Source organism: Thalassophryne amazonica, chromosome 18 (assembly GCF_902500255.1).
Source record: "Thalassophryne amazonica chromosome 18, fThaAma1.1, whole genome shotgun sequence".
NCBI lineage: Eukaryota > Metazoa > Chordata > Actinopteri > Batrachoidiformes > Batrachoididae > Thalassophryne > Thalassophryne amazonica.
The window spans coordinates 54950006-54968925 of NC_047120.1; the positions used below are offsets into that span (position 1 = coordinate 54950006).

General features: G+C 42.3%; 1 protein-coding gene across 1 annotated transcript in view; it reads left to right on the plus strand.

The window, feature by feature from the left end:
* The window catches only part of LOC117530605, a 125540-nt gene that overhangs the window by 38152 nt on the left and 68468 nt on the right, over window positions 1-18920 (plus strand). Inside the window, 2 exon segments of the mRNA XM_034193491.1 lie at window positions 10819-10970; window positions 16045-16129. Coding sequence (XP_034049382.1) covers window positions 10819-10970; window positions 16045-16129 — 237 coding nt within the window.

Sequence of the window (18920 nt, forward strand, 5' to 3'; positions counted from 1 at the left end):
GCCTTCAGTTAATTCAAAATGCTGCAGCTAGAGTGCTAACAGGGACTAGAAGGAGAGAGCATATCTCACCCATATTGGCCTCTCTTCATTGGCTTCCTGTTAATTCTAGAATAGAATTTAAAATTCTTCTTCTTGCTTATAAGGTTTTGAATAATCAGGTCCCATCTTATCTTAGGCACCTCATAGTACCATATCACCCCAATAGAGCGCTTCGCTCTGACTGCAGGCTTACTTGTAGTTCCTAGGGTTTGTAAGAGTAGAATGGGAGGCAGAGCCTTCAGACACCCTCTCTACTTTTAAGATTAGGCTTAAAACTTTCCTTTTTGCTAAAGCTTATAGTTAGGGCTGGATCAGGTGACCCTGAACCATCCCTTAGTTATGCTGCTATAGTCTTAGACTGCTGGGGGGTTCCCATGATGCACTGAGTGTTTCTTTCTCTTTTTGCTCTGTATGCACCACTCTGCATTTAATCATTAGTGATTGATCTCTGCTCCCCTCCACAGCATGTCTTTTTCCTGGTTTTCTCCCTCAGCCCCAACCAGTCCCAGCAGAAGACTGCCCCTCCCTGAGCCTGGTTCTGCTGGAGGTTTCTTCCTGTTAAAAGGGAGTTTTTCCTTCCCACTGTTGCCAAGTGCTTGCTCACAGGGGGTCGTTTTGACCGTTGGGGTTTTTCCGTAATTATTGTATGGCCTTGCCTTACAATATAAGGCGCCTTGGGGCAACTGTTTGTTGTGATTTGGCGCTATATAAATAAAATTGATTTGAAATTGATTTGATTTAATGTTAAGTAGCAAAGTTATATTGTAACACAGGTGATATATGCTTTAAAATGTGCAACCAAAGTGAATTGAAAACAGCAGTCAAATGAAATGGGAGTAAACACTCATGGAAAAAGAAAAACAAAACATCACCTTGCTGCTGTATTGCTTCACCTCAGGGAGCTTTGGTGGCTGCTGTCTACAGTGCCCTCAGATAAGTTGTGACTAATCCATTATGGCACCAGATGTTCTTTAATTTGCATGCATTTTCACCTGATCAACTGCAGTTTATATGGAATGACAGGTGACACACTGAATAGTTTGTAATAAGTTTTCGACCACAACACTTCCACACCCAGTAAATCCAACCACTTGGCTCCCAGAGTCCCTTTCTTTACACTGGTATTTCCTGTCATTTAGATAGCAGTGTGCCCTCAGGCAGGCCCCAAATGGATTTGTACCCACACTGAAGCTTGTTTTCACTTCTGTCTTCAGGATTGAGCCCTTAGATGTATTAGAAGTGTATCCTAATTTAGTCTGCAGGAGCGAAATTTTATTGTCCAGTGTTTTCTGAATGCGGCCGCAGAACACAGATGTAAGTTGGTGCAGTTCTGCTCTGTGAGCAAAAATGTACACTGGTAATGCCCCATGTAATTAGCTGGTACCAGATCTCCTTGGAACCACTTGGGTTTTAGGCAAACCCGACAGCTGTTGCAAGACTAGAATGTGAAGCAATTAAAAAGATTGCAATTTGGATCTTGTAGTGGTGTAACAGATATTCTATGAGACACTGAGCAGATTTAAATGCATAAAAAATTCTATTAATAATAGAACAAGTACATGGATAACGCATATGAAAGTTTTAATATCGGCAACAATTACACCAATACCAATATGTTTGTGAAAAGCTTGTATCGGCTGATATTATTGGCCAATTGATATATAGGATGAGCTGTGGTCATAAAGCCCGTCGCTGAAATGTCAGGAGTTACATCAAAATTAAAACGTGATAAAGTGAAAATATTTTGAATTGTTGCCTCAGCATTTAATCACTTCTTTCCTGAACCAGTGTCAGCTTCAAAGGAAATGCTAGCCGGCAAAGCGTGTCATTGAACCCAATCTTAGTTACAGTACTTGTCAGCTGATGTGTAATAATGATCATTAACACAATGCTATGTCCTTCTCTAAGGGTTTTCTCAAATACGTCCATGTCTAGAACTGTCAGACCTAAAACTTGGATGGCAGAGAATGAGTTTGCTTCAAACTCAAAAATGAAAGTCGACTGTCAGCAAGTTGCCAAAAGAAGCAAATACTTTTCCTACTGTGTCATGAGGAAGAATGGCATGTTTTGCTAAGCTGCACAATGGCCAAGAGTGAAGGAATCCAAAGGCAAAAAGACGTGCTTGCATGGGGCTTACTAATTACTGCTTTCTCAACAAATCCTTCTTCCAGAATGAGCACTGCTATAATGCCACACAACATCTGCACACAGATTACAGGAAGACATGTGGAGCTTGTAGATGGTCCTAAACAGTGCGGCAAGCTTTTTTGTTGAGATAGTAAACTTTGATAGATTGTGATTTGGTAGATTTGTAAGCATGATATTATCCGTAGTGTTTACCAGTGGGCTGTCCACTGAGAGAGAAAACAGTGAATCATGTCATTGTTCATTTGCATAGAACAAAAAAACAGGTTTTCAAATCTGGTGCTTGGCACGTAAATGACAAGGAACAGAGTCGTGGAAAATAACTGATCCATGTTGTCCTTGTTTTTGTCTCTTAATTGCAGCCAAAGGTGGACACTGACTACATTGAAGGCATTCTGCAATGCCACTGGACAAAGGCATCCATCAACCCCCCCCAACCTGTAAACCAAAACAAACTTCTTTTTTTGTTAGTAACAAGGATAAACGGATGAAAATCTGGTTAATTCAATAAAAATATCAAGTTTGCTTCATAGTATCCTATATACCCGTCTGCCATGTTTGGATTTATTGCAGAGCATAATAATGCTTGATGGAAAGTAGGAGCAGGTGTGATTGAGATAGCCTGTTGCTTGAAATGAGCTTCTTTGTCAGTTTCTTGGTGGTCACCAAGGCCTCTGCTGCTTATTTTGTGTTTTTTGTTTTGAGCAAATTCGGTTGCGAAGACATTTAAATATATATATATACACACACACACGCACACACACACTTTTTTAACAATTGGAACACGACATATACATGCTCATTATAATGAGCTCGTCTGGGTTTTTTTTTCTTTTTTTTTCTCCTTCCATTTCAAAAGCCCAGGTCTTGGTGGGCATCTCTGCTTGTTGTGATATTAACCCAAAAAATGGGTGGTTGCCATCCAGGACCCGAGGTGGTTCTGTGGTGTTGTGGATGCCACAAAGCGCAACACCAAGATATGCTCCCAGACTTGACTTGGACTATGATGAGCATGTAGCTCTGAGGAAATGGCGTTGGACTATAAGTATTTGGACTGGAGTTTGATTACAGGTCTGTGCTATGGATTGGTGTCTTGTGCAGCTCTCAGCTACTGCACCCCGTGTAATCTAGGCATAAGTACCGGCCCAGTGGTCCTCAGATCCTGTATAGGACTTACTTAGTTCTACCTAGAATGATTTTGGCACGTCTGCCCAATCAGCAACAGCAAATCTCTGACCTGAGGTATCTGCTTCTTTTTACACTAGTGGTAGAATCCAGACAGCAGCCGCTTAACTACAACCCCAGTTTCAATGAAGTTGGGACGTTGTGTGAAATGTAAATAAAAACAGAATACAATCATTTGCAAATCCTCTTCAACCTATATTCAATTGAATACACCACAAAGACAAGATATTTAATGTTCAAACTGATAGACTTTTTTGTGCAAATATTTGCTCGTTTTGAAATGGATGCCTGCAACACATCTCAAAAAAGCTGGAACAGCGGCAACAAAAGACTGGGAAAGTTGATGAATGCTCAAAGAACACCTGTTTGGAACATTCCACATGTGAACAGGTTAATTGGAAATAGGTGAGTGTCATGGTTGGGTATAAAAGGAGCATCCCCAAAAGGCTCAGCCGTTCACAAGCAAAGATGGGGCGAGGATCACCACTTTGTGAGCAACTGCGTGAAAAAAAACATTCCAACAGTTTAAGAACAATGTTCAAAATGAGCAAATATTTGCACAAAAACAATAAAGTTTATCAGTTTGAACATTAAATATCTTGTCTTTGTGGTGTATTCAGTTGAATATAGGTTGAAGAGGATTTGCAAATTGTATTCTGTTTAGATTTTACATTTTACACAACATCCCAACATCATTGGAATTGGGGTTGTAGTTATGAAGAAAAATTACTGCTCAGTAAGACAATATTGAACAAGATCAGTCATTAATTTTACACTACACTGTTGATGTGTAGTGTTTTTTATTTTAATAATTTAAATGCCACAGGTATGTAGGACAATATTCTCATTAAAACAATCTATTCTCATTTAATAAAATTGCAGCCCGTTAGAGTTACTCAGTGTCTCCTTTGGAGAACCAACCACAAAAGGACACTTGTGTAGGCCTCTTGTCTCTCAGTCATTTCCCCGTTGAGGGTTAAGAGGGGGGAGTGGCCCTGCGAACTGTGGTGGCTGACAATCATACATTGTGTGAAGTACTACTGCTCCACAAAGGACTTATTGTGGGGTGGTGGCTCGAGGACAGGGGACTGGGTTTAGGCTAGGTGTCAGAGGTGCAGGTTGGAGGGGCCTAGGTCTGGGTTTTGGGGTTACAGCCGTGCTTCCAGAGCGGAGGGGTGTACTGCTGCTCCAGCTGAGCCTGGCAGCACGTACACATGTGTTAAGAGTCTCGTGTTGTTTTCCCACACGCTGTGCACGACCATTAGTTTCCAGTCTCATTGAGCTTCATGAAAATTAGTTTTGTTCTCCTCCATTCTGGGCTGTTGTCAGTGTTTGATGCCATTTCTGTGCCATATTCAGTCCTCTGCGGCGATTATGAAACAGCGAGGCTTAAGCTCCTCATACAACTGTTGGTAGCTTTTGAAATATTTAGCCGTTTATCCTCTTCTGACTCCAGCTCAAGGACAAGCCCACATGTGTAGCGTACTCTAGATTTGTTTACGCACAAAGATGGCTACGCCGGTCGATGTCACGGCCCACCAAACCCTGCTTTGTCACTGCACCGCTGATCTCCGCGACACTTAATCTCTTCTCCGTCCCATTCAGCCCACCTCCAAATATCAGCCCCGCTCTCTGTCTTTGAATGACACAACTCTCAGGTCAAGCTGACGCCCGGCTCTCACTCCAGGACCCTCACGCCAGCTGTCCCCGAGCTTTTTAGTCCGTCCGTCTGTCAAACCCGGCTGTTGCCCCCGTCTCTCACCTTAGTGTCAAGAGCCCTTCGACATGACACACAGTTTAATACCTCGGGTATATAAAGTTAAACCCCGACTGTGATACTCCTGTTTTTAAGAGTAGACAAGAAGTTGCAAGTGATTTCTCTCATGACGCAATGACAGAGTAAACACAACCTCTCAACAGGCCTTGAGGCTGATTTACCACAAACTCTCAACCTGTCTGTCCACATTAGAGACCATCCGTAGGCTTAAATTGCACTTTTACTGACAGCGTATGGTTACGCTGCGCACATCGGCCCTTTGAGTCGCATTTACTTGGTCACAAGCTAACTTCAACATCATGCTTTTTAATTTTGTTTCCAGCTCTATTTCCTAATCTATTCTGATTTGCTGAGGCTTGTAATTTATCATCTGTGGCTTCCTGGTACTTATAGCTGCAGTTCAGTGTGGCTTTGTGTACTGTGTGTAATTCTAAGTGTGTTTAGTATGGTGAAGGTTGTGGCCCTAAAGGCTGTTCAAACAGCTGGCCGCCGTACTTAGTTATGCAGTACTTCATCGAGTAAATATAACTCTTTCAGTCAACAGGCTTCTAGCATTGCTCAAGTCATTTTAAGGTCACATGAAATGAAAGACAAAGTCTTATTCTTGATCATGAAAAAAAAAAACTCGGCTTTAGAAAAGCTTACATACGAGGTCTGTCCAAAAAGTAACTGACCTTTTTATTTTTTTCAAAAACTATATGGATTTGAATCACGTGCGATTGCATCAGCCAAGCTTGAACCTTTGTGCGCATGTGTGAGTTTTTTCACGCCTGTCGGTTGCGTCATTCGCCTGTGAGCACGCTTTGAGTGAGCAGTGGTCCACCCCCTTGTCGGATTTTTATTGTGAGGAAAATGTCTGAACGATTTTTAGCTTTGCTGCATCAAATTTTTCCAGAAACTGTGAGAGACAGCCAGGTGGACACCATTCGGAAAATTCAGATGGCTTTCAGAGACGATTTTATGGGGATTACACAGATTGAGGAGTGCTACAGTGGGTTTAAAGACCGCCCACAGCGTCTGAGGGCGCTTCTTTTTTGGCACATTCCACTGTTACAGGAGTTTTTGTCATGGAAAGAGGAGCGGAGGAATGCGCCACCATGCCGCGAATGGCGCGGGACAAAACCACAGGAATTCGTGCGTCGGGACGGAACCGCATGGCGCAAAGCAATGCCGTGATGAAGCCTCACAGGACATGTTCTGGCATGTCCAGCTAATCCACAATTTCTCGCATAGTCACACGAGTGAAAAGCCACCGACAGCCGTCTGAAAGCCATCTGAAAGCCGTCCTGTGAGACCAACACGGAGGTGGTTTTGTGCCGCGCCATTCGCGGCACTGTGGTGCATTCCTCCGCTCCTCTTTCCATGACAAAAACTCCTGTAACAGTGGGATGTGCCGAAAAAGTCTTGATGTCCACGTCTTCTGCCATTTCTGTTGTAGTCAGACGACGTCCCGGATCAACACAGTGTTCAGTTTGGAAATGATCTGGTCGTTTGAGCCTGTCGATCGCCGCTCGGAACGTGGCGCGCCCTCAGCCGCTGTGGGCGGTCTTTAAACCAGCTGTAACACTCCTCAATCTGTATGATCCCCATAAAATCGTCCTTGAAAGCCATCTGAATTTAGCGAATGGTGTCCACCTGGCTGTCTCTCACAGTTTCTGGAAAAATTTGATGCAGCAAAGCTCCAAATCATTCAGACATTTTCCTCACAATAAAAATCTGGCGAGGAGGGTGGACCACTGCTCACTCAAAGCGTGCTGACAGGCGAATGACGCAACCGACAGGCGTGAAAAAACTCACGCATGCGCACGAAGGTTCAAGTTTGGCTGATGCAAGCGCACGTGATTCAAATCCATATAGATTTTTGAAAAAAATAAAAAGGTCCGTTACTTTTTGGACAGACCTCGTATGTACCCTGTAAAATGCAGTGAGTAAATAAATGAGTCCTCCAATTTAAAATAATAACTTATTAACAATAAATGCCATAATCTTTCAGTTCACCAAATTAAAAGGACATGTAATGAGGATTAACTGATTAAACATTGGTTAACTTAGATGGACCACATCAATCCAAAAATCTGCTTTGTTTTGCATGGTAATACCGGTTATCTGACTGCCTCCAAGCTGGTTCTGTAGTGTGTTGGATGCAGTGAAGCATGACACTAGTGCGCGCTCCCCAGACTTGACTTGATAATATATCTCAGATGTCTGCCACCTGCTTAATGGTTGGTGGATGCTGGATAGATGGTGGGGATTAGGAGCAGGTGTGACTGAACTTGCTTCCAATTCCTCCACCTGCTGGTAGGGGTACAAAGGATCACAAAAATCCCAGTTTGGATTGGATCATGGTGTTTAGCCATGGACTGAATAATTTTTCAGGTCAACACAAAAAATGTGGTAGACAAACATAACTTTGCTTTCTAAGTGGTGCACCACTCAGAAAAAGTCGGGGGAAGTCTTTTTTTTTTTTTTTTTTTTTTTTTAAGTTCAGTGGACTCCAAGCCAGGCTCGCTGAGCTCAGGATGGCACAGGGAAAACACAGCACACATTCTGTCTGATATTTCATAGTGATTCTTTCAGTGCTTGGACCCAGATGTGCATCCAGCATGCACCAGACCGCCTCTTAGCACACATCTGCTGTAATCTCACTGAAACTTGGAATCAAGATTTATGCAGTTATTGTTTTAAAAACAATTCACTATGACAATAAACCTGTATTTCACACAAATATGTAAACTTTGTAATTAATCTACAGTTCATGTGCGTGGTGATCCGTACGGTTTATGAGTCAACGATGGTCCATTACACCGCTACCTGTTGGACAAGTCTTGGCTTGTTGCAAGGAAAAATCTTACCACATGCATGATGGAAATTAGGGGAAGGTCCAGTTAAAGTTATATGTTGCTTGTAATTGTCATTTTCTTTAATTTCCAAAGCCTGCAGGAGGTTTGGAGGCCACCAAGGCCACTGCTACTTGTCATTTCTGAGCAAATATTTGTCTCCATAAAGTGCAACCTTTGACTGTTTAGCCAGCAGGAGCAGACATTTAGATGCATATTTTACTACTTTTGCAATAGGTACACGCACAGAGACATTAAAAAGGACGAGTAACAAAGTGGAAGCAGCATAACTCTGTTCATTGTTAAAGAGCCGTGCAGCTGCACGAATGCTGTTGTTTGCTTCCATAAACCATCCTGCAAAACCTTAAGTCACTGGACACCAGTTAGTATTACTCTGCAGGTCCTGTGGTCATTGATGAGTGACAGATGGCGTTTGTGTCTGCCTGCACATTGTGGTTTACACCTCACATCAGACAGTTTGAAGTCAAACCAGCTCTGTGAGCACATGAACTTGAATTGTTGACAGAGGCTGACTTTTTTTTCCAACCTCCTCCACAGGTTACATCAGAGTATTTCTAGTGACATAATATTGCAGCATGTTTTACAGTATAGTGCAGTTTTTGTAATAAACCTTTTGAGTAGTTTAAAGGTGACTTTTGATGTTTATAAATAGTTAATACAGTCCTCATAATTTATAGCAATAATTTAAGAATGTGTGGAAAGTTTGCTACTAAACTGTGAGCCACGTACGAGTTGTATTTGTCCAAAAATGCATCATGAAAAGGAAAAAATATATATGCTGCATCGGTTTATAAGTTGCATTTGTTTTTGAAACATCATGCTGAGTTAGCAAACAGAAGCTAATAGGCTGTGTAATGTTAATGTACAAGGCACAAAGAATTCAACTGCATCTTGTCGACACTGAACAGGTGAAAACACCAAAATGGTGCTAAATGTGTGCATGTTTACCTTCCTAAATGTACATAGTTTTGATTATACTTAACTTTACTTGAGCCTAGCTGTGCACCTCGTTGACCTCCATCTGCCCCACAAAGTGCAAAAAAGTGGAGTGCAGAGTAGCATGAGGATTATTTCCTGTCTTTATTCAAGAGCATATGGTGGTTATTCCCTTTGTTTATTCAAGAGTGTTGTCTTTCAGTTTGAGAACATGATTTATTAATTTCGCTTGGGCTCCAAGCACCTCCTTCTTCTTTTTGTTTTATGATGGTTAGCATCCAATTTAATTGTGCATTACTTTTGTCTTCTACACCAGTGCAGGGATCAGACAGGACCTAATTTAGATCAGTATAAAGGAGCAGCTTGTCGCACATGTATAGATTACAATCTTGTGGTCATAGATGATGAGAATTTTTTTTTTGACATAAGTCACTTCCATATATAAGTCACAGGACCAGCCAGACATTTTTTTTAAATGCACGACTTATTGTCCGAGAAATTCTCTTCGATTTCTTAGAATGTTTTTCATTAAAAATGAACTAAAACCTCTTTGTATGGTCATGTTGCTCTTGTGGCACCTCACCACTCCCATACTGCCAATTCTACAAGCTGACTGAGTAGACTCTGATCTGATCTGCATCATGGCTCTCTCCCAGTTGCCACCATCACGTACACAAATGTTTTTAGAACTTACTTGGTTGAGTGGACAAATGTTTTGAAGACCACTTGGAATCCAGTTGGTGTAAACTTCTATATATCTACTACTGCATCTACATACACACTGCGGTTCACGGGGACAGTAATCTAGAACTTGTTGTTGTGTATTTGTTATTCCATATTTGATTGTCTCAGTTGCAACTTTACGGTTATAAATTACTGCATATTTGCTCAATCTTGTATTGTGCCTTCTGTCAGTTTTAATAGAATGTCCATGACACATGGCCGCCCCCTCAGTTTTGTCGATAAAAGGTGTTTTTCCCAACTTACTAGTATTGCCAATGTGTTTGCTTTTCAAAATCTCTATAGACCCTTACTGGTGTATAGTGCTTTCAGATGACTTAGGCTAAATTGAATTGATGACAGTTAGGCCTGAAAACCTGTGAGGTACAACAAGCTGTATTCACACTGGAAAATATGCAGTGTTGTGCTAGTACAAAGCATTCTGTTAAATCATGCAGACATTCAAATTCTTCTGTTAAGGAGGTTTGTCTGCAGACAAGATATTTCCTGAAGTCATGAAGGTTTTTACAAGTGGGAGACTTGACTGAGGGCAAATGATTAGATTTGTGACTGATCCAGCTTTCATCCAAGATCTCCCACATCACCATTGTATGTGTTAAAATGTGGTGTTTTGGGTCTTGGTGCCAATGGGCACTCTGCCTGCTGAGTTGCCCATCTAGTTTGGTTTAATTTGTCTTCTTTGCTGCAAATCTTTTAAGGTTCTCACAAACCCTTCTTTTATTTCTTAAAAGTAAGCCCACACTTGTAGAGTTGGCAAAAGTTAATTAGTGCAAGTTGTTATCTTAATATTGGATTGATTGGCTCAACACAATCATGGTGGTCTGTGATGATCAAAAACCGCTGCTGAAGATGAAACGTGTGTGTGTGTGTGTGTGTGTGTGTGTGTGTGTGTGTGTGTGTGTGTATATCTCTGTTGAAATCATGCAGTTTCATTCTTTTAGCAGAAGGAACAAAAATATTGCAGCGAGCTCTAACGAGAACAGTCCACTGTGCCGCATCAGTGTGGGAAGCTTGGCATAAAAAGTGACGCACGGGGAGATTGTGCTACAATGTGGGTGTACTGAGATCTGTTTGCTTTCCTATTTTATACTTAGATTTTTTTTCTCTCTCTGTGTGTCCTTCTGTTCTCTGCCACAGCCAAGCACTCTGCCCCAGGGTACAATCAACATGAACCAGTGCTCCGATGTCATAGACGGAGAATCCAGGACGGGTCAGAAGAACTCTCTCTGCATCCTAACCCCTGACAAAGAGCACTTCATACGGGCAGAGTGCAAGGAAATCATCAACGGGTAAGAGATAACAGAACAAGATGGTGATCTTTAGAAGTCGACAGTTACCCCTTTAAAACCAGAGTTGCAGGGGGGCAGTGCCCTTAAGTGGCATTTTTGGGGTTTTATAATCGTTATTTCTCAAGAAAAACGATTACATAATTGGAATGGAACAAAATGAACCCAAGTGTGGCATTTTATTACGAAGTGATCACAGATTAATCCAACAAGAGGACAAGATGCATCTGGTCTCAAGTACTTCATCATGACATCACTTATGGGAGGAGGGACTTTTCCATAACGTATTAGTAGACAAGTTGAGGATTTGTTTGACATGTCTATGGTCCTATCTGCTTTAACTATGGGAGCAGTTGTGGTTTCCTGTGTCTGTGAAGTGTAATTGACTGGTCTCTGGGGAACTGTCTGGTCATGGTAAGTTGGACCTTCTGGTTGAATCCCTGTTTTTTCAGTGTTAGATTTATTGCAGAAAATCTTTCCAATTTATTTTTTTCTTTAACTTAATATATTAAATATTCCTTCAGAGGCTGCCTACAAGTATATGTGTGTGTGTGTGTGTGTGTGTGTGTGTATATATATATATATATATATATATATATATATATATATATATATATATATATATATATATATATATATATATACTCAACAAAAATATAAACGCAACACTTCTGGTTTTGCTCCCATTTTGTATGAGATGAACTCAAAGATCTAAAACTTTTTCCACATACACAATATCACCATTTCCCTCAAATATTGTTCACAAACCAGTCTAAATCTGTGATAGTGAGCACTTCTCCTTTGCTGAGATAATCCATCCCACCTCACAGGTGTGCCATAACAAGATGCTGATTAGACACCATGATTAGTGCACAGGTGTGCCTTAGACTGCCCACAATAAAAGGCCACTCTGAAAGGTGCAGTTTTGTTTTATTGGGGGGGGATACCAGTCAGTATCTGGTGTGACCACCATTTGCTTCATGCAGTGCAACACATCTCCTTCGCATAGAGTTGATCAGGTTGTCAATTGTGGCCTGTGGAATGTTGGTCCACTCCTCTTCAATGGCTGTGTGAAGTTGCTGGATATTGGCAGGAACTGGTACACGCTGTCGTATACGCCGGTCCAGAGCATCCCAAACATGCTCAATGGGTGACATGTCCGGTGAGTATGCCGGCCATGCAAGAACTGGGACATTTTCAGCTTCCAAGAATTGTGTACAGATCCTTGCAACATGGGGCCATGCGTTATCCTGCTGCAACATGAGGTGATGTTCTTGGATATATGGCACAACAATGGGCCTCAGGATCTCGTCACGGTATCTCTGTGCATTCAAAATGCCATCAATAAAATGCACCTGTGGTCTTCATCCATAACAGATGCCTGCCCATACCATAACCCCACCGCCACCATGGGCCACTCGATCCACAACATTGACATCAGAAAACCGCTCACCCACACGACGCCACACATGCTGTCTGCCATCTGCCCTGAACAGTGTGAACCGGGATTCATCCGTGAAGAGAACACCTCTCCAACGTGCCAAACGCCAGCGAATGTGAGCATTTGCCCACTCAAGTGGGTTACGACAACGAACTGGAGTCAGGTCGAGACCCCGATGAGGACGACGAGCATGCAGATGAGCTTCCCTGAGACGGTTTCTGACAGTTTGTGCAGAAATTCTTTGGTCATGCAAACCAATTGTTTCAGCAGCTGTCCGAGTGGCTGGTCTCAGACGATCTTGGAGGTGAACATGCTGGATGTGGAGGTCCTGGGCTGGTGTGGTTACACGTGGTCTGCGGTTGTGAGGCTGGTTGGATGTACTGCCAGATTCTCTGAAACGCCTTTGGAGACGGCTTATGGTAGAGAAATGAACATTCAATACACAAGCAACAGCTCTGGTTGACATTCCTGCTGTCAGCATGCCAATTGCATGCTCCCTGAAATCTTGCGACATCTGTGGCATTGTGCTGTGCGATAAAACTGCACCTTTCAGAGTGGCCTTTTATTGTGGGCAGTCTAAGGCACACCTGTGCACTAATCATGGTGTCTAATCAGCATCTTGATATGGCACACCTGTGAGGTGGGATGGATTATCTCAGCAAAGGAGAAGTGCTCACTATCACAGATTTAGACTGGTTTGTGAACAATATTTGAGGGAAATGGTGATATTGTGTATGTGGAAAAAGTTTTAGATCTTTGAGTTCATCTCATACAAAATGGGAGCAAAACCAAAAGTGTTGCGTTTATATTTTTGTTGTGTGTGTGTATACGTGGTCTATTAGATAATAAACCGACCCTTTTATTTTTTTTTTTTAACTATATGGATTTGAATGACGTGCGATTACACCAATCATGCTTGAACCCTTGTGCACATGCGTGAGTTTTTTCACGCGTCTGTGACGTCATTTCCCTGTGGGCAGGCCTTGAGTGAGATGTGGTCCTGCCCTCTCCGCTGAATTCCTTTGTTTCACACGCTGCTCGAGACGGCGAGCGTTGCTTTATCAACATTTTTTCTGGACCTGTGAGGAATATCCGAGTGGATACTATTCCAGAAATTAAGCTGGTTTTCGGTGAAAAGTTTAACGGCTGATGAGAGATTATGGGGTGTTTCTGTCGCTGTAAGGACTTCCCACACAGCGGGACGTCGTGCAGCGCTTCCAGGCGCCGTCATCTGCCTGTTTCGACCTGAAAACATCCTAATTTAAGGCTTAATTCACCCAGGACGTCGTGAGAGAACAGAGAAGATTCAGAAGAGGCCGGCATGAGGACTTTATGCAGACATTCCACTGTTTAAGAACATTTTGTAATGAAAGACGTGCGCGCAAATTCGCCGAGTCGTTTCTGTGACGACTCGGTGAATCTGTGTGTGCCGCGACAGGAAAAACACCTCCGTGTTGAAAACCATTTGTAAAATTCAGCTGGCTTTTGATGGCTTTCAACAAGTGAGTAACTGAGAAATTGTTTAACAGCTTGGGCATGTTCCAACTTGTCCGTTAAGGTTTCCAACAGAGGTGTTTTTCCTATCGCGACCCTCCGCGGTCGGGTCCGGCCTGACATGCGACTCTGCACGCACGTTCTTTCATTACAAAATGTCCGTTAACAATGGAATGTCCGAATAAACTCCTCATGCCGACGACTTCTGAAAGTTCTTTGTTCTCTGACGACTTCCTGGATCAACAGAGCCTGAAATGTGGAAGTTTTCAACTTGAAACGGTGAGACGCTGCCGCCTCGAAGCACAGATCGCTGTCAGGCGCCATGGGCCGTCCTTAAAGCGACAGTTAAAGACCAAAATCACTCATCAGCCGTTAAAATTTTTACCGAAAACCAGCTGAATTTATCGAATGGTGTCCACTCAGTTGTGCCTTACAGTTTTGAAAAAATTTTTATCAAACAAAGCAGCAGTCTCTGAGCCATTCCTAAACAATGAAAAAACGACGAGAGGGTGGGCCACTCCTCACTCAGACTGCCCACAGGTGAATGACGTAACCGACAGGCGTGAAAAAACTCTCACATGCCCACGAGGGTTCAAGCATGTCTGATGTAATCACACGTGATTCAAATCCATATGGTTTTTGGAAAAAATAATAAGGTCGGATACTTTTCTAATAGGCCTCGTGTGTGTGTGTGTGTGTCTATATATATATATATATATATATATATATATATATATATATATATATATATATAGACATACACACACACACACACATTTTACTGAAATTTTGTACAGACATTTCTTGGGTGACTATTGCCACAGTAAGCTGGACTTTCCAACTGAATCCCGTGGGCTCCCCAGGATAACCCGTTTCAGACTTGCTTAATGCCACTTCCTCATATTTGGTCAAAATCACCCTTTCTTTTTGTTTTTGTGATGCAGTGTGTGGAAAATTTTGTGTTGGCAGTTTTGCTTGTGAGTGCAAAAAATAAATCTGTTTTCGCACAAGAAGAACACCATGTACCCCCCCCCCAGCGGGAACAATTGTATCAAATGTCAACTTTTTTGAATTTGCTCAATAATTCCAAATCTTGCTGCAGTTACACTTATTTAAGAACATCACAAAAATTAATTCAAGCAGGTGGATTGTCATGTTCCTGAAATGGTCATTTAAAAACTTGAAATATATATGTTCAGGAGTAATAACTCTTATTTTTTAATTTCGAGTCATAGTGAATATTTTTCTGGCTTCAGGTGAGGTTTGCCGTCTTTTGGGTTCAGAGAGTTTGTGTCTGAGCCTGAATCCACTCTGCCTCCTGCTGTCTGATTGAGGTCATGTTTTTCAGAGAGCTGTGATCCAGGCTGCTGTGACCACGCGCGTTCCGGGTCGCTGTCCTCTTCCTGTGCTCACAAACACTCGACAAGAACACGCAGGCTGTTCGCTCTGCAGTTTGGCATCTCGTGTTCCTCTGTTCCTCCGCGTCAGATTTAAAAATGAGTTTCAGCACCGTCCTGCCCTCTCTGGCTGCAGTGTGCAAGTCGCAGCTATTCTTGGAATAGCGTGACTCACAACACCCTCGTCTCCACCACGCTACCTGCTCTGTCACTGTGTCTGCCATCTGGCTCCCATGTGTTGGCTGGTTCCGGCCATTTTTTTTTCACTCGTATCAGCCGCAGTTGTCCCTGTTTGACAGGATCTGGCTGCCATGCTTGAATTCTTACATGTAACAGTGGGGTTTTTTTGCACGTTTGATGCACTGGTTTGGAAATGACACATTTCGTCTCGTGTTTATACTTTGTGCAGTTGTTGAAACCATGTTAGATGTTTGCAAGTGTGTTGAACTGACAACATAAACTGTCAACTCTTTGCAAAGAGGGTGGTGCAGAGAAATATTTTATCTGGGAGCAGTCTGTATCGCTGTAACAGACATGGTTCAGTAGTGTTTTTATTCGCCATATTGCTTGTACTTCTGTATTATATGCAAAGATGCATCTCAAAAAGGCTTTATGTGATAAGATAGCAATTAGAGTATTTATGTTGTAGAAGCATTAATAACATTTTGACTGGTTTGTATTTGAAGCCGGCACAGCGTCGGCGTATCAAGTCTGTTTTTCACAATCAAGGCTTTGATGTTTGCAGGTGGCAGGAGGCTCTGACTGTCTACCCGCGGACCAACAAACAGAACCACAAGAAAAAGCGCAAAGTCGATCCACCTACTCAACAGGTAATGCACGGATTTGAGCTGAAAGGACAGATTAACTAGTGCGCTAAAAGAAAATTGACAACCTTATTCATCACTGTTTTTTTTAAAAAGCAAATACAAAACAAACACCACCAAAAAAAAAGCTTAAATAGATAAAGACCAAAGATGGCTGGAGCAGTCACAAAATTAAGCGTAAAGTCTTTTTGTTGTTGTTGCTTGACTGTCTTTATATGTATATATTTGGTGATGCAGATGTCCATGCAGGAGATCTATGGTCCAAGTCTTTAGGATCCTGGTGCTTCCTTTCTTACACCCCCGTCACACTAGAGGCCAAATGAGCCCGAATACTATCCGAATGAAAATTCGACCCACATTTGGGAGGTGTCGAAGTGCATTTGCGGCTGTGGGACATCATTCTGAGTGCAGTCTAATCAGTCGGGCACCGTTGTGGGACCACCTTGAATGTTTTGCACATGTTGAAAACATTCGTGCCGCAGTCGAAGTGGAAAACGACAGTTGAAGTGCCATCTGACCGCAGTCTGACTGCCTTCTTAACAGTCAGACGGCGTGAAAACGGCAATCGTGACATTCGGATTGCATTTGGGGGACGATCAGCATGTTTCCGTCACGGCCAAATGTCCTGAATGCGCCTGAATGCACCACAAGCGCACCTTGAGTGCTGCTGGATTATATCCTGCCGAACTGCAATCAGACCACAATCGCACGGCTTATAAGTGCAGTCTTATTGTTCTTACTGCATTCTAGCAGCTGTCCAGGTACTCTGACTGTGTTCCACCTACATTTGTACTGCGTTCGGAGGCTCATGTGCACGTGCACGAATAAGTCGGGGCGGAGTCTGGGTATTTGACGGATGTGGCACAAATCTTGTCTTTTTTTTTCTTTTTTTTTACATTCTACCTGATTTGGCTTGGCTCGAGCTCATTGGTACTAAGTGTGATGGGGGTCTTACTGTGTGTTGTGAGACTCGGACACACCAGTGACCTAAAGTGATGAGTAGGTGTCTTTGATACTACGTCTCTTCAGATGATCCTTGGGGACACCTGGAATCACTTTCTGTCAAACAGTTACGAGAAGTATCACTTGCATTGTGTAGGAACGTCAACTACAACATTTAGTCCTCGTGGCGCGAGGACTAAATGTCTTTAAGTGTGATCCAGCATGCAGGTCGCTCAGTGTTGACTACCCCAGCAGCTGGAGAAGGCTAAGTGGTGGACGCCCACATTTCACCTGGATGCTGCAGATAGATTGCTTTTGAGAGGTGGCGACGGACAGATTTGCAGCATGACCTCTGGCTTATAACCAAAATATTTTTAAATGACAACTAATGAGTAAATGGACTACATTCTCTAGTGCTTTACAATGATGCCTCACATTCACCCATGCCCACACACCAATGTCAACTTGGGGATTACAGACCTTGCCCAAGGGCTCGATAGGTTGAGGATTTGAACTGAGGATCAAAAAAAAAGCCTGCTGCTTTAACCTCAAGACCATCATCTCAGAATGAGTGATTTTTGGCCCCTGAAGTAACTTAATTTTCACAGAGTGAGTTTGGACCTGCCCCGTTTATCAGTGCCACAACAGATAAGATTAACCTTTGCAGTCACGGGTTCCCAAATCTTTAGTGTTTTGCTGACCAAAGAGAAAGCAAGTGAGGAGTTAAGCATTTTTCATGAGTGCAAAGTTGCACGTATTGCAGTCAGATACCTCACAACTGCACAGAAGTACATTAACATAGTATCAGTAATGATTTTATATTGTAAGGACCACACACAGAGTGAGATACAGTTTGCTCGTTCCTACTGTACCTACTTCTTTTATGTCATTTCTGATGGGGGCACACTAAATTATCTCTGACATTCATTGTGTGGTTTCTCTAATGATCGGGCCCCAAATTGGACGGTCCCGGCTGACCGTAACAAACAGAGGTATGCTGCTGACCCTCGGATGGCTTAGTCATGTGACACTCTTCAGTCATGTCTTACTTAATTCGTTTCAAAACTAAAAAAAAACCCTCTTGTTTGCAATAATTTTGTGTTCCCATTAGTTTGTGATTTGGGTGATGTAGAAAAGTGGAGGAACATCTACACAGGTGGGCTGTCCTACAGTGGAGATGCAAACCAAAAGTGATTGGAAAGTCTTGCCCGATGTTTCCAGCTGAAAGCTCCTCGCTCACGTGAGCTCCATAGTGCTGGAAATATTTGGGCGCAGTAATTTTTGTTTACTTTTTGGGTAGTGACCTTAACGTGAAACATTTTACCCTGAGTAAGAACAAAATAAAAATGTATTTTCCTTTGTTTTGTTTACTTTAGTCCAATAGAAACATCACTCATGTTTGTACACTCCTTCCTTTGCTTAGTTTGTGAGAAATCCCCGTTTTAAGACGTTAATCCACAAGTGTCTACAAGGTGGCACTGTTGCCACTGTATTCTTAAAATAGCAATATATATATATAAATAAACACAAATTCCAGTGGTGCACATAAGTGGTACTCATTGCATTCATGTGTGCTAAAAATCATTGATGCACAGCAGACTGCACACAGAGGGAAACACTTTTCCTGCAATCTGTCATTGTTTTCTTCCTATGAAGTGCTTCCCTTGTGTTTTCTGCTGCACATCATTTATTTTTAGCATGCACAAGCACACTGAGTACCAGTTATGTGCATGCCTACAAATTCTCAATTTGTTAGTGGAAAAGAACTTGTGAAAAAATGTGATCAGATCAGATTTTTTTTTTTTTTTCAACAACAATTTTTGAAACATGACTAAGGTTCTTTTTTTTGTTGTTT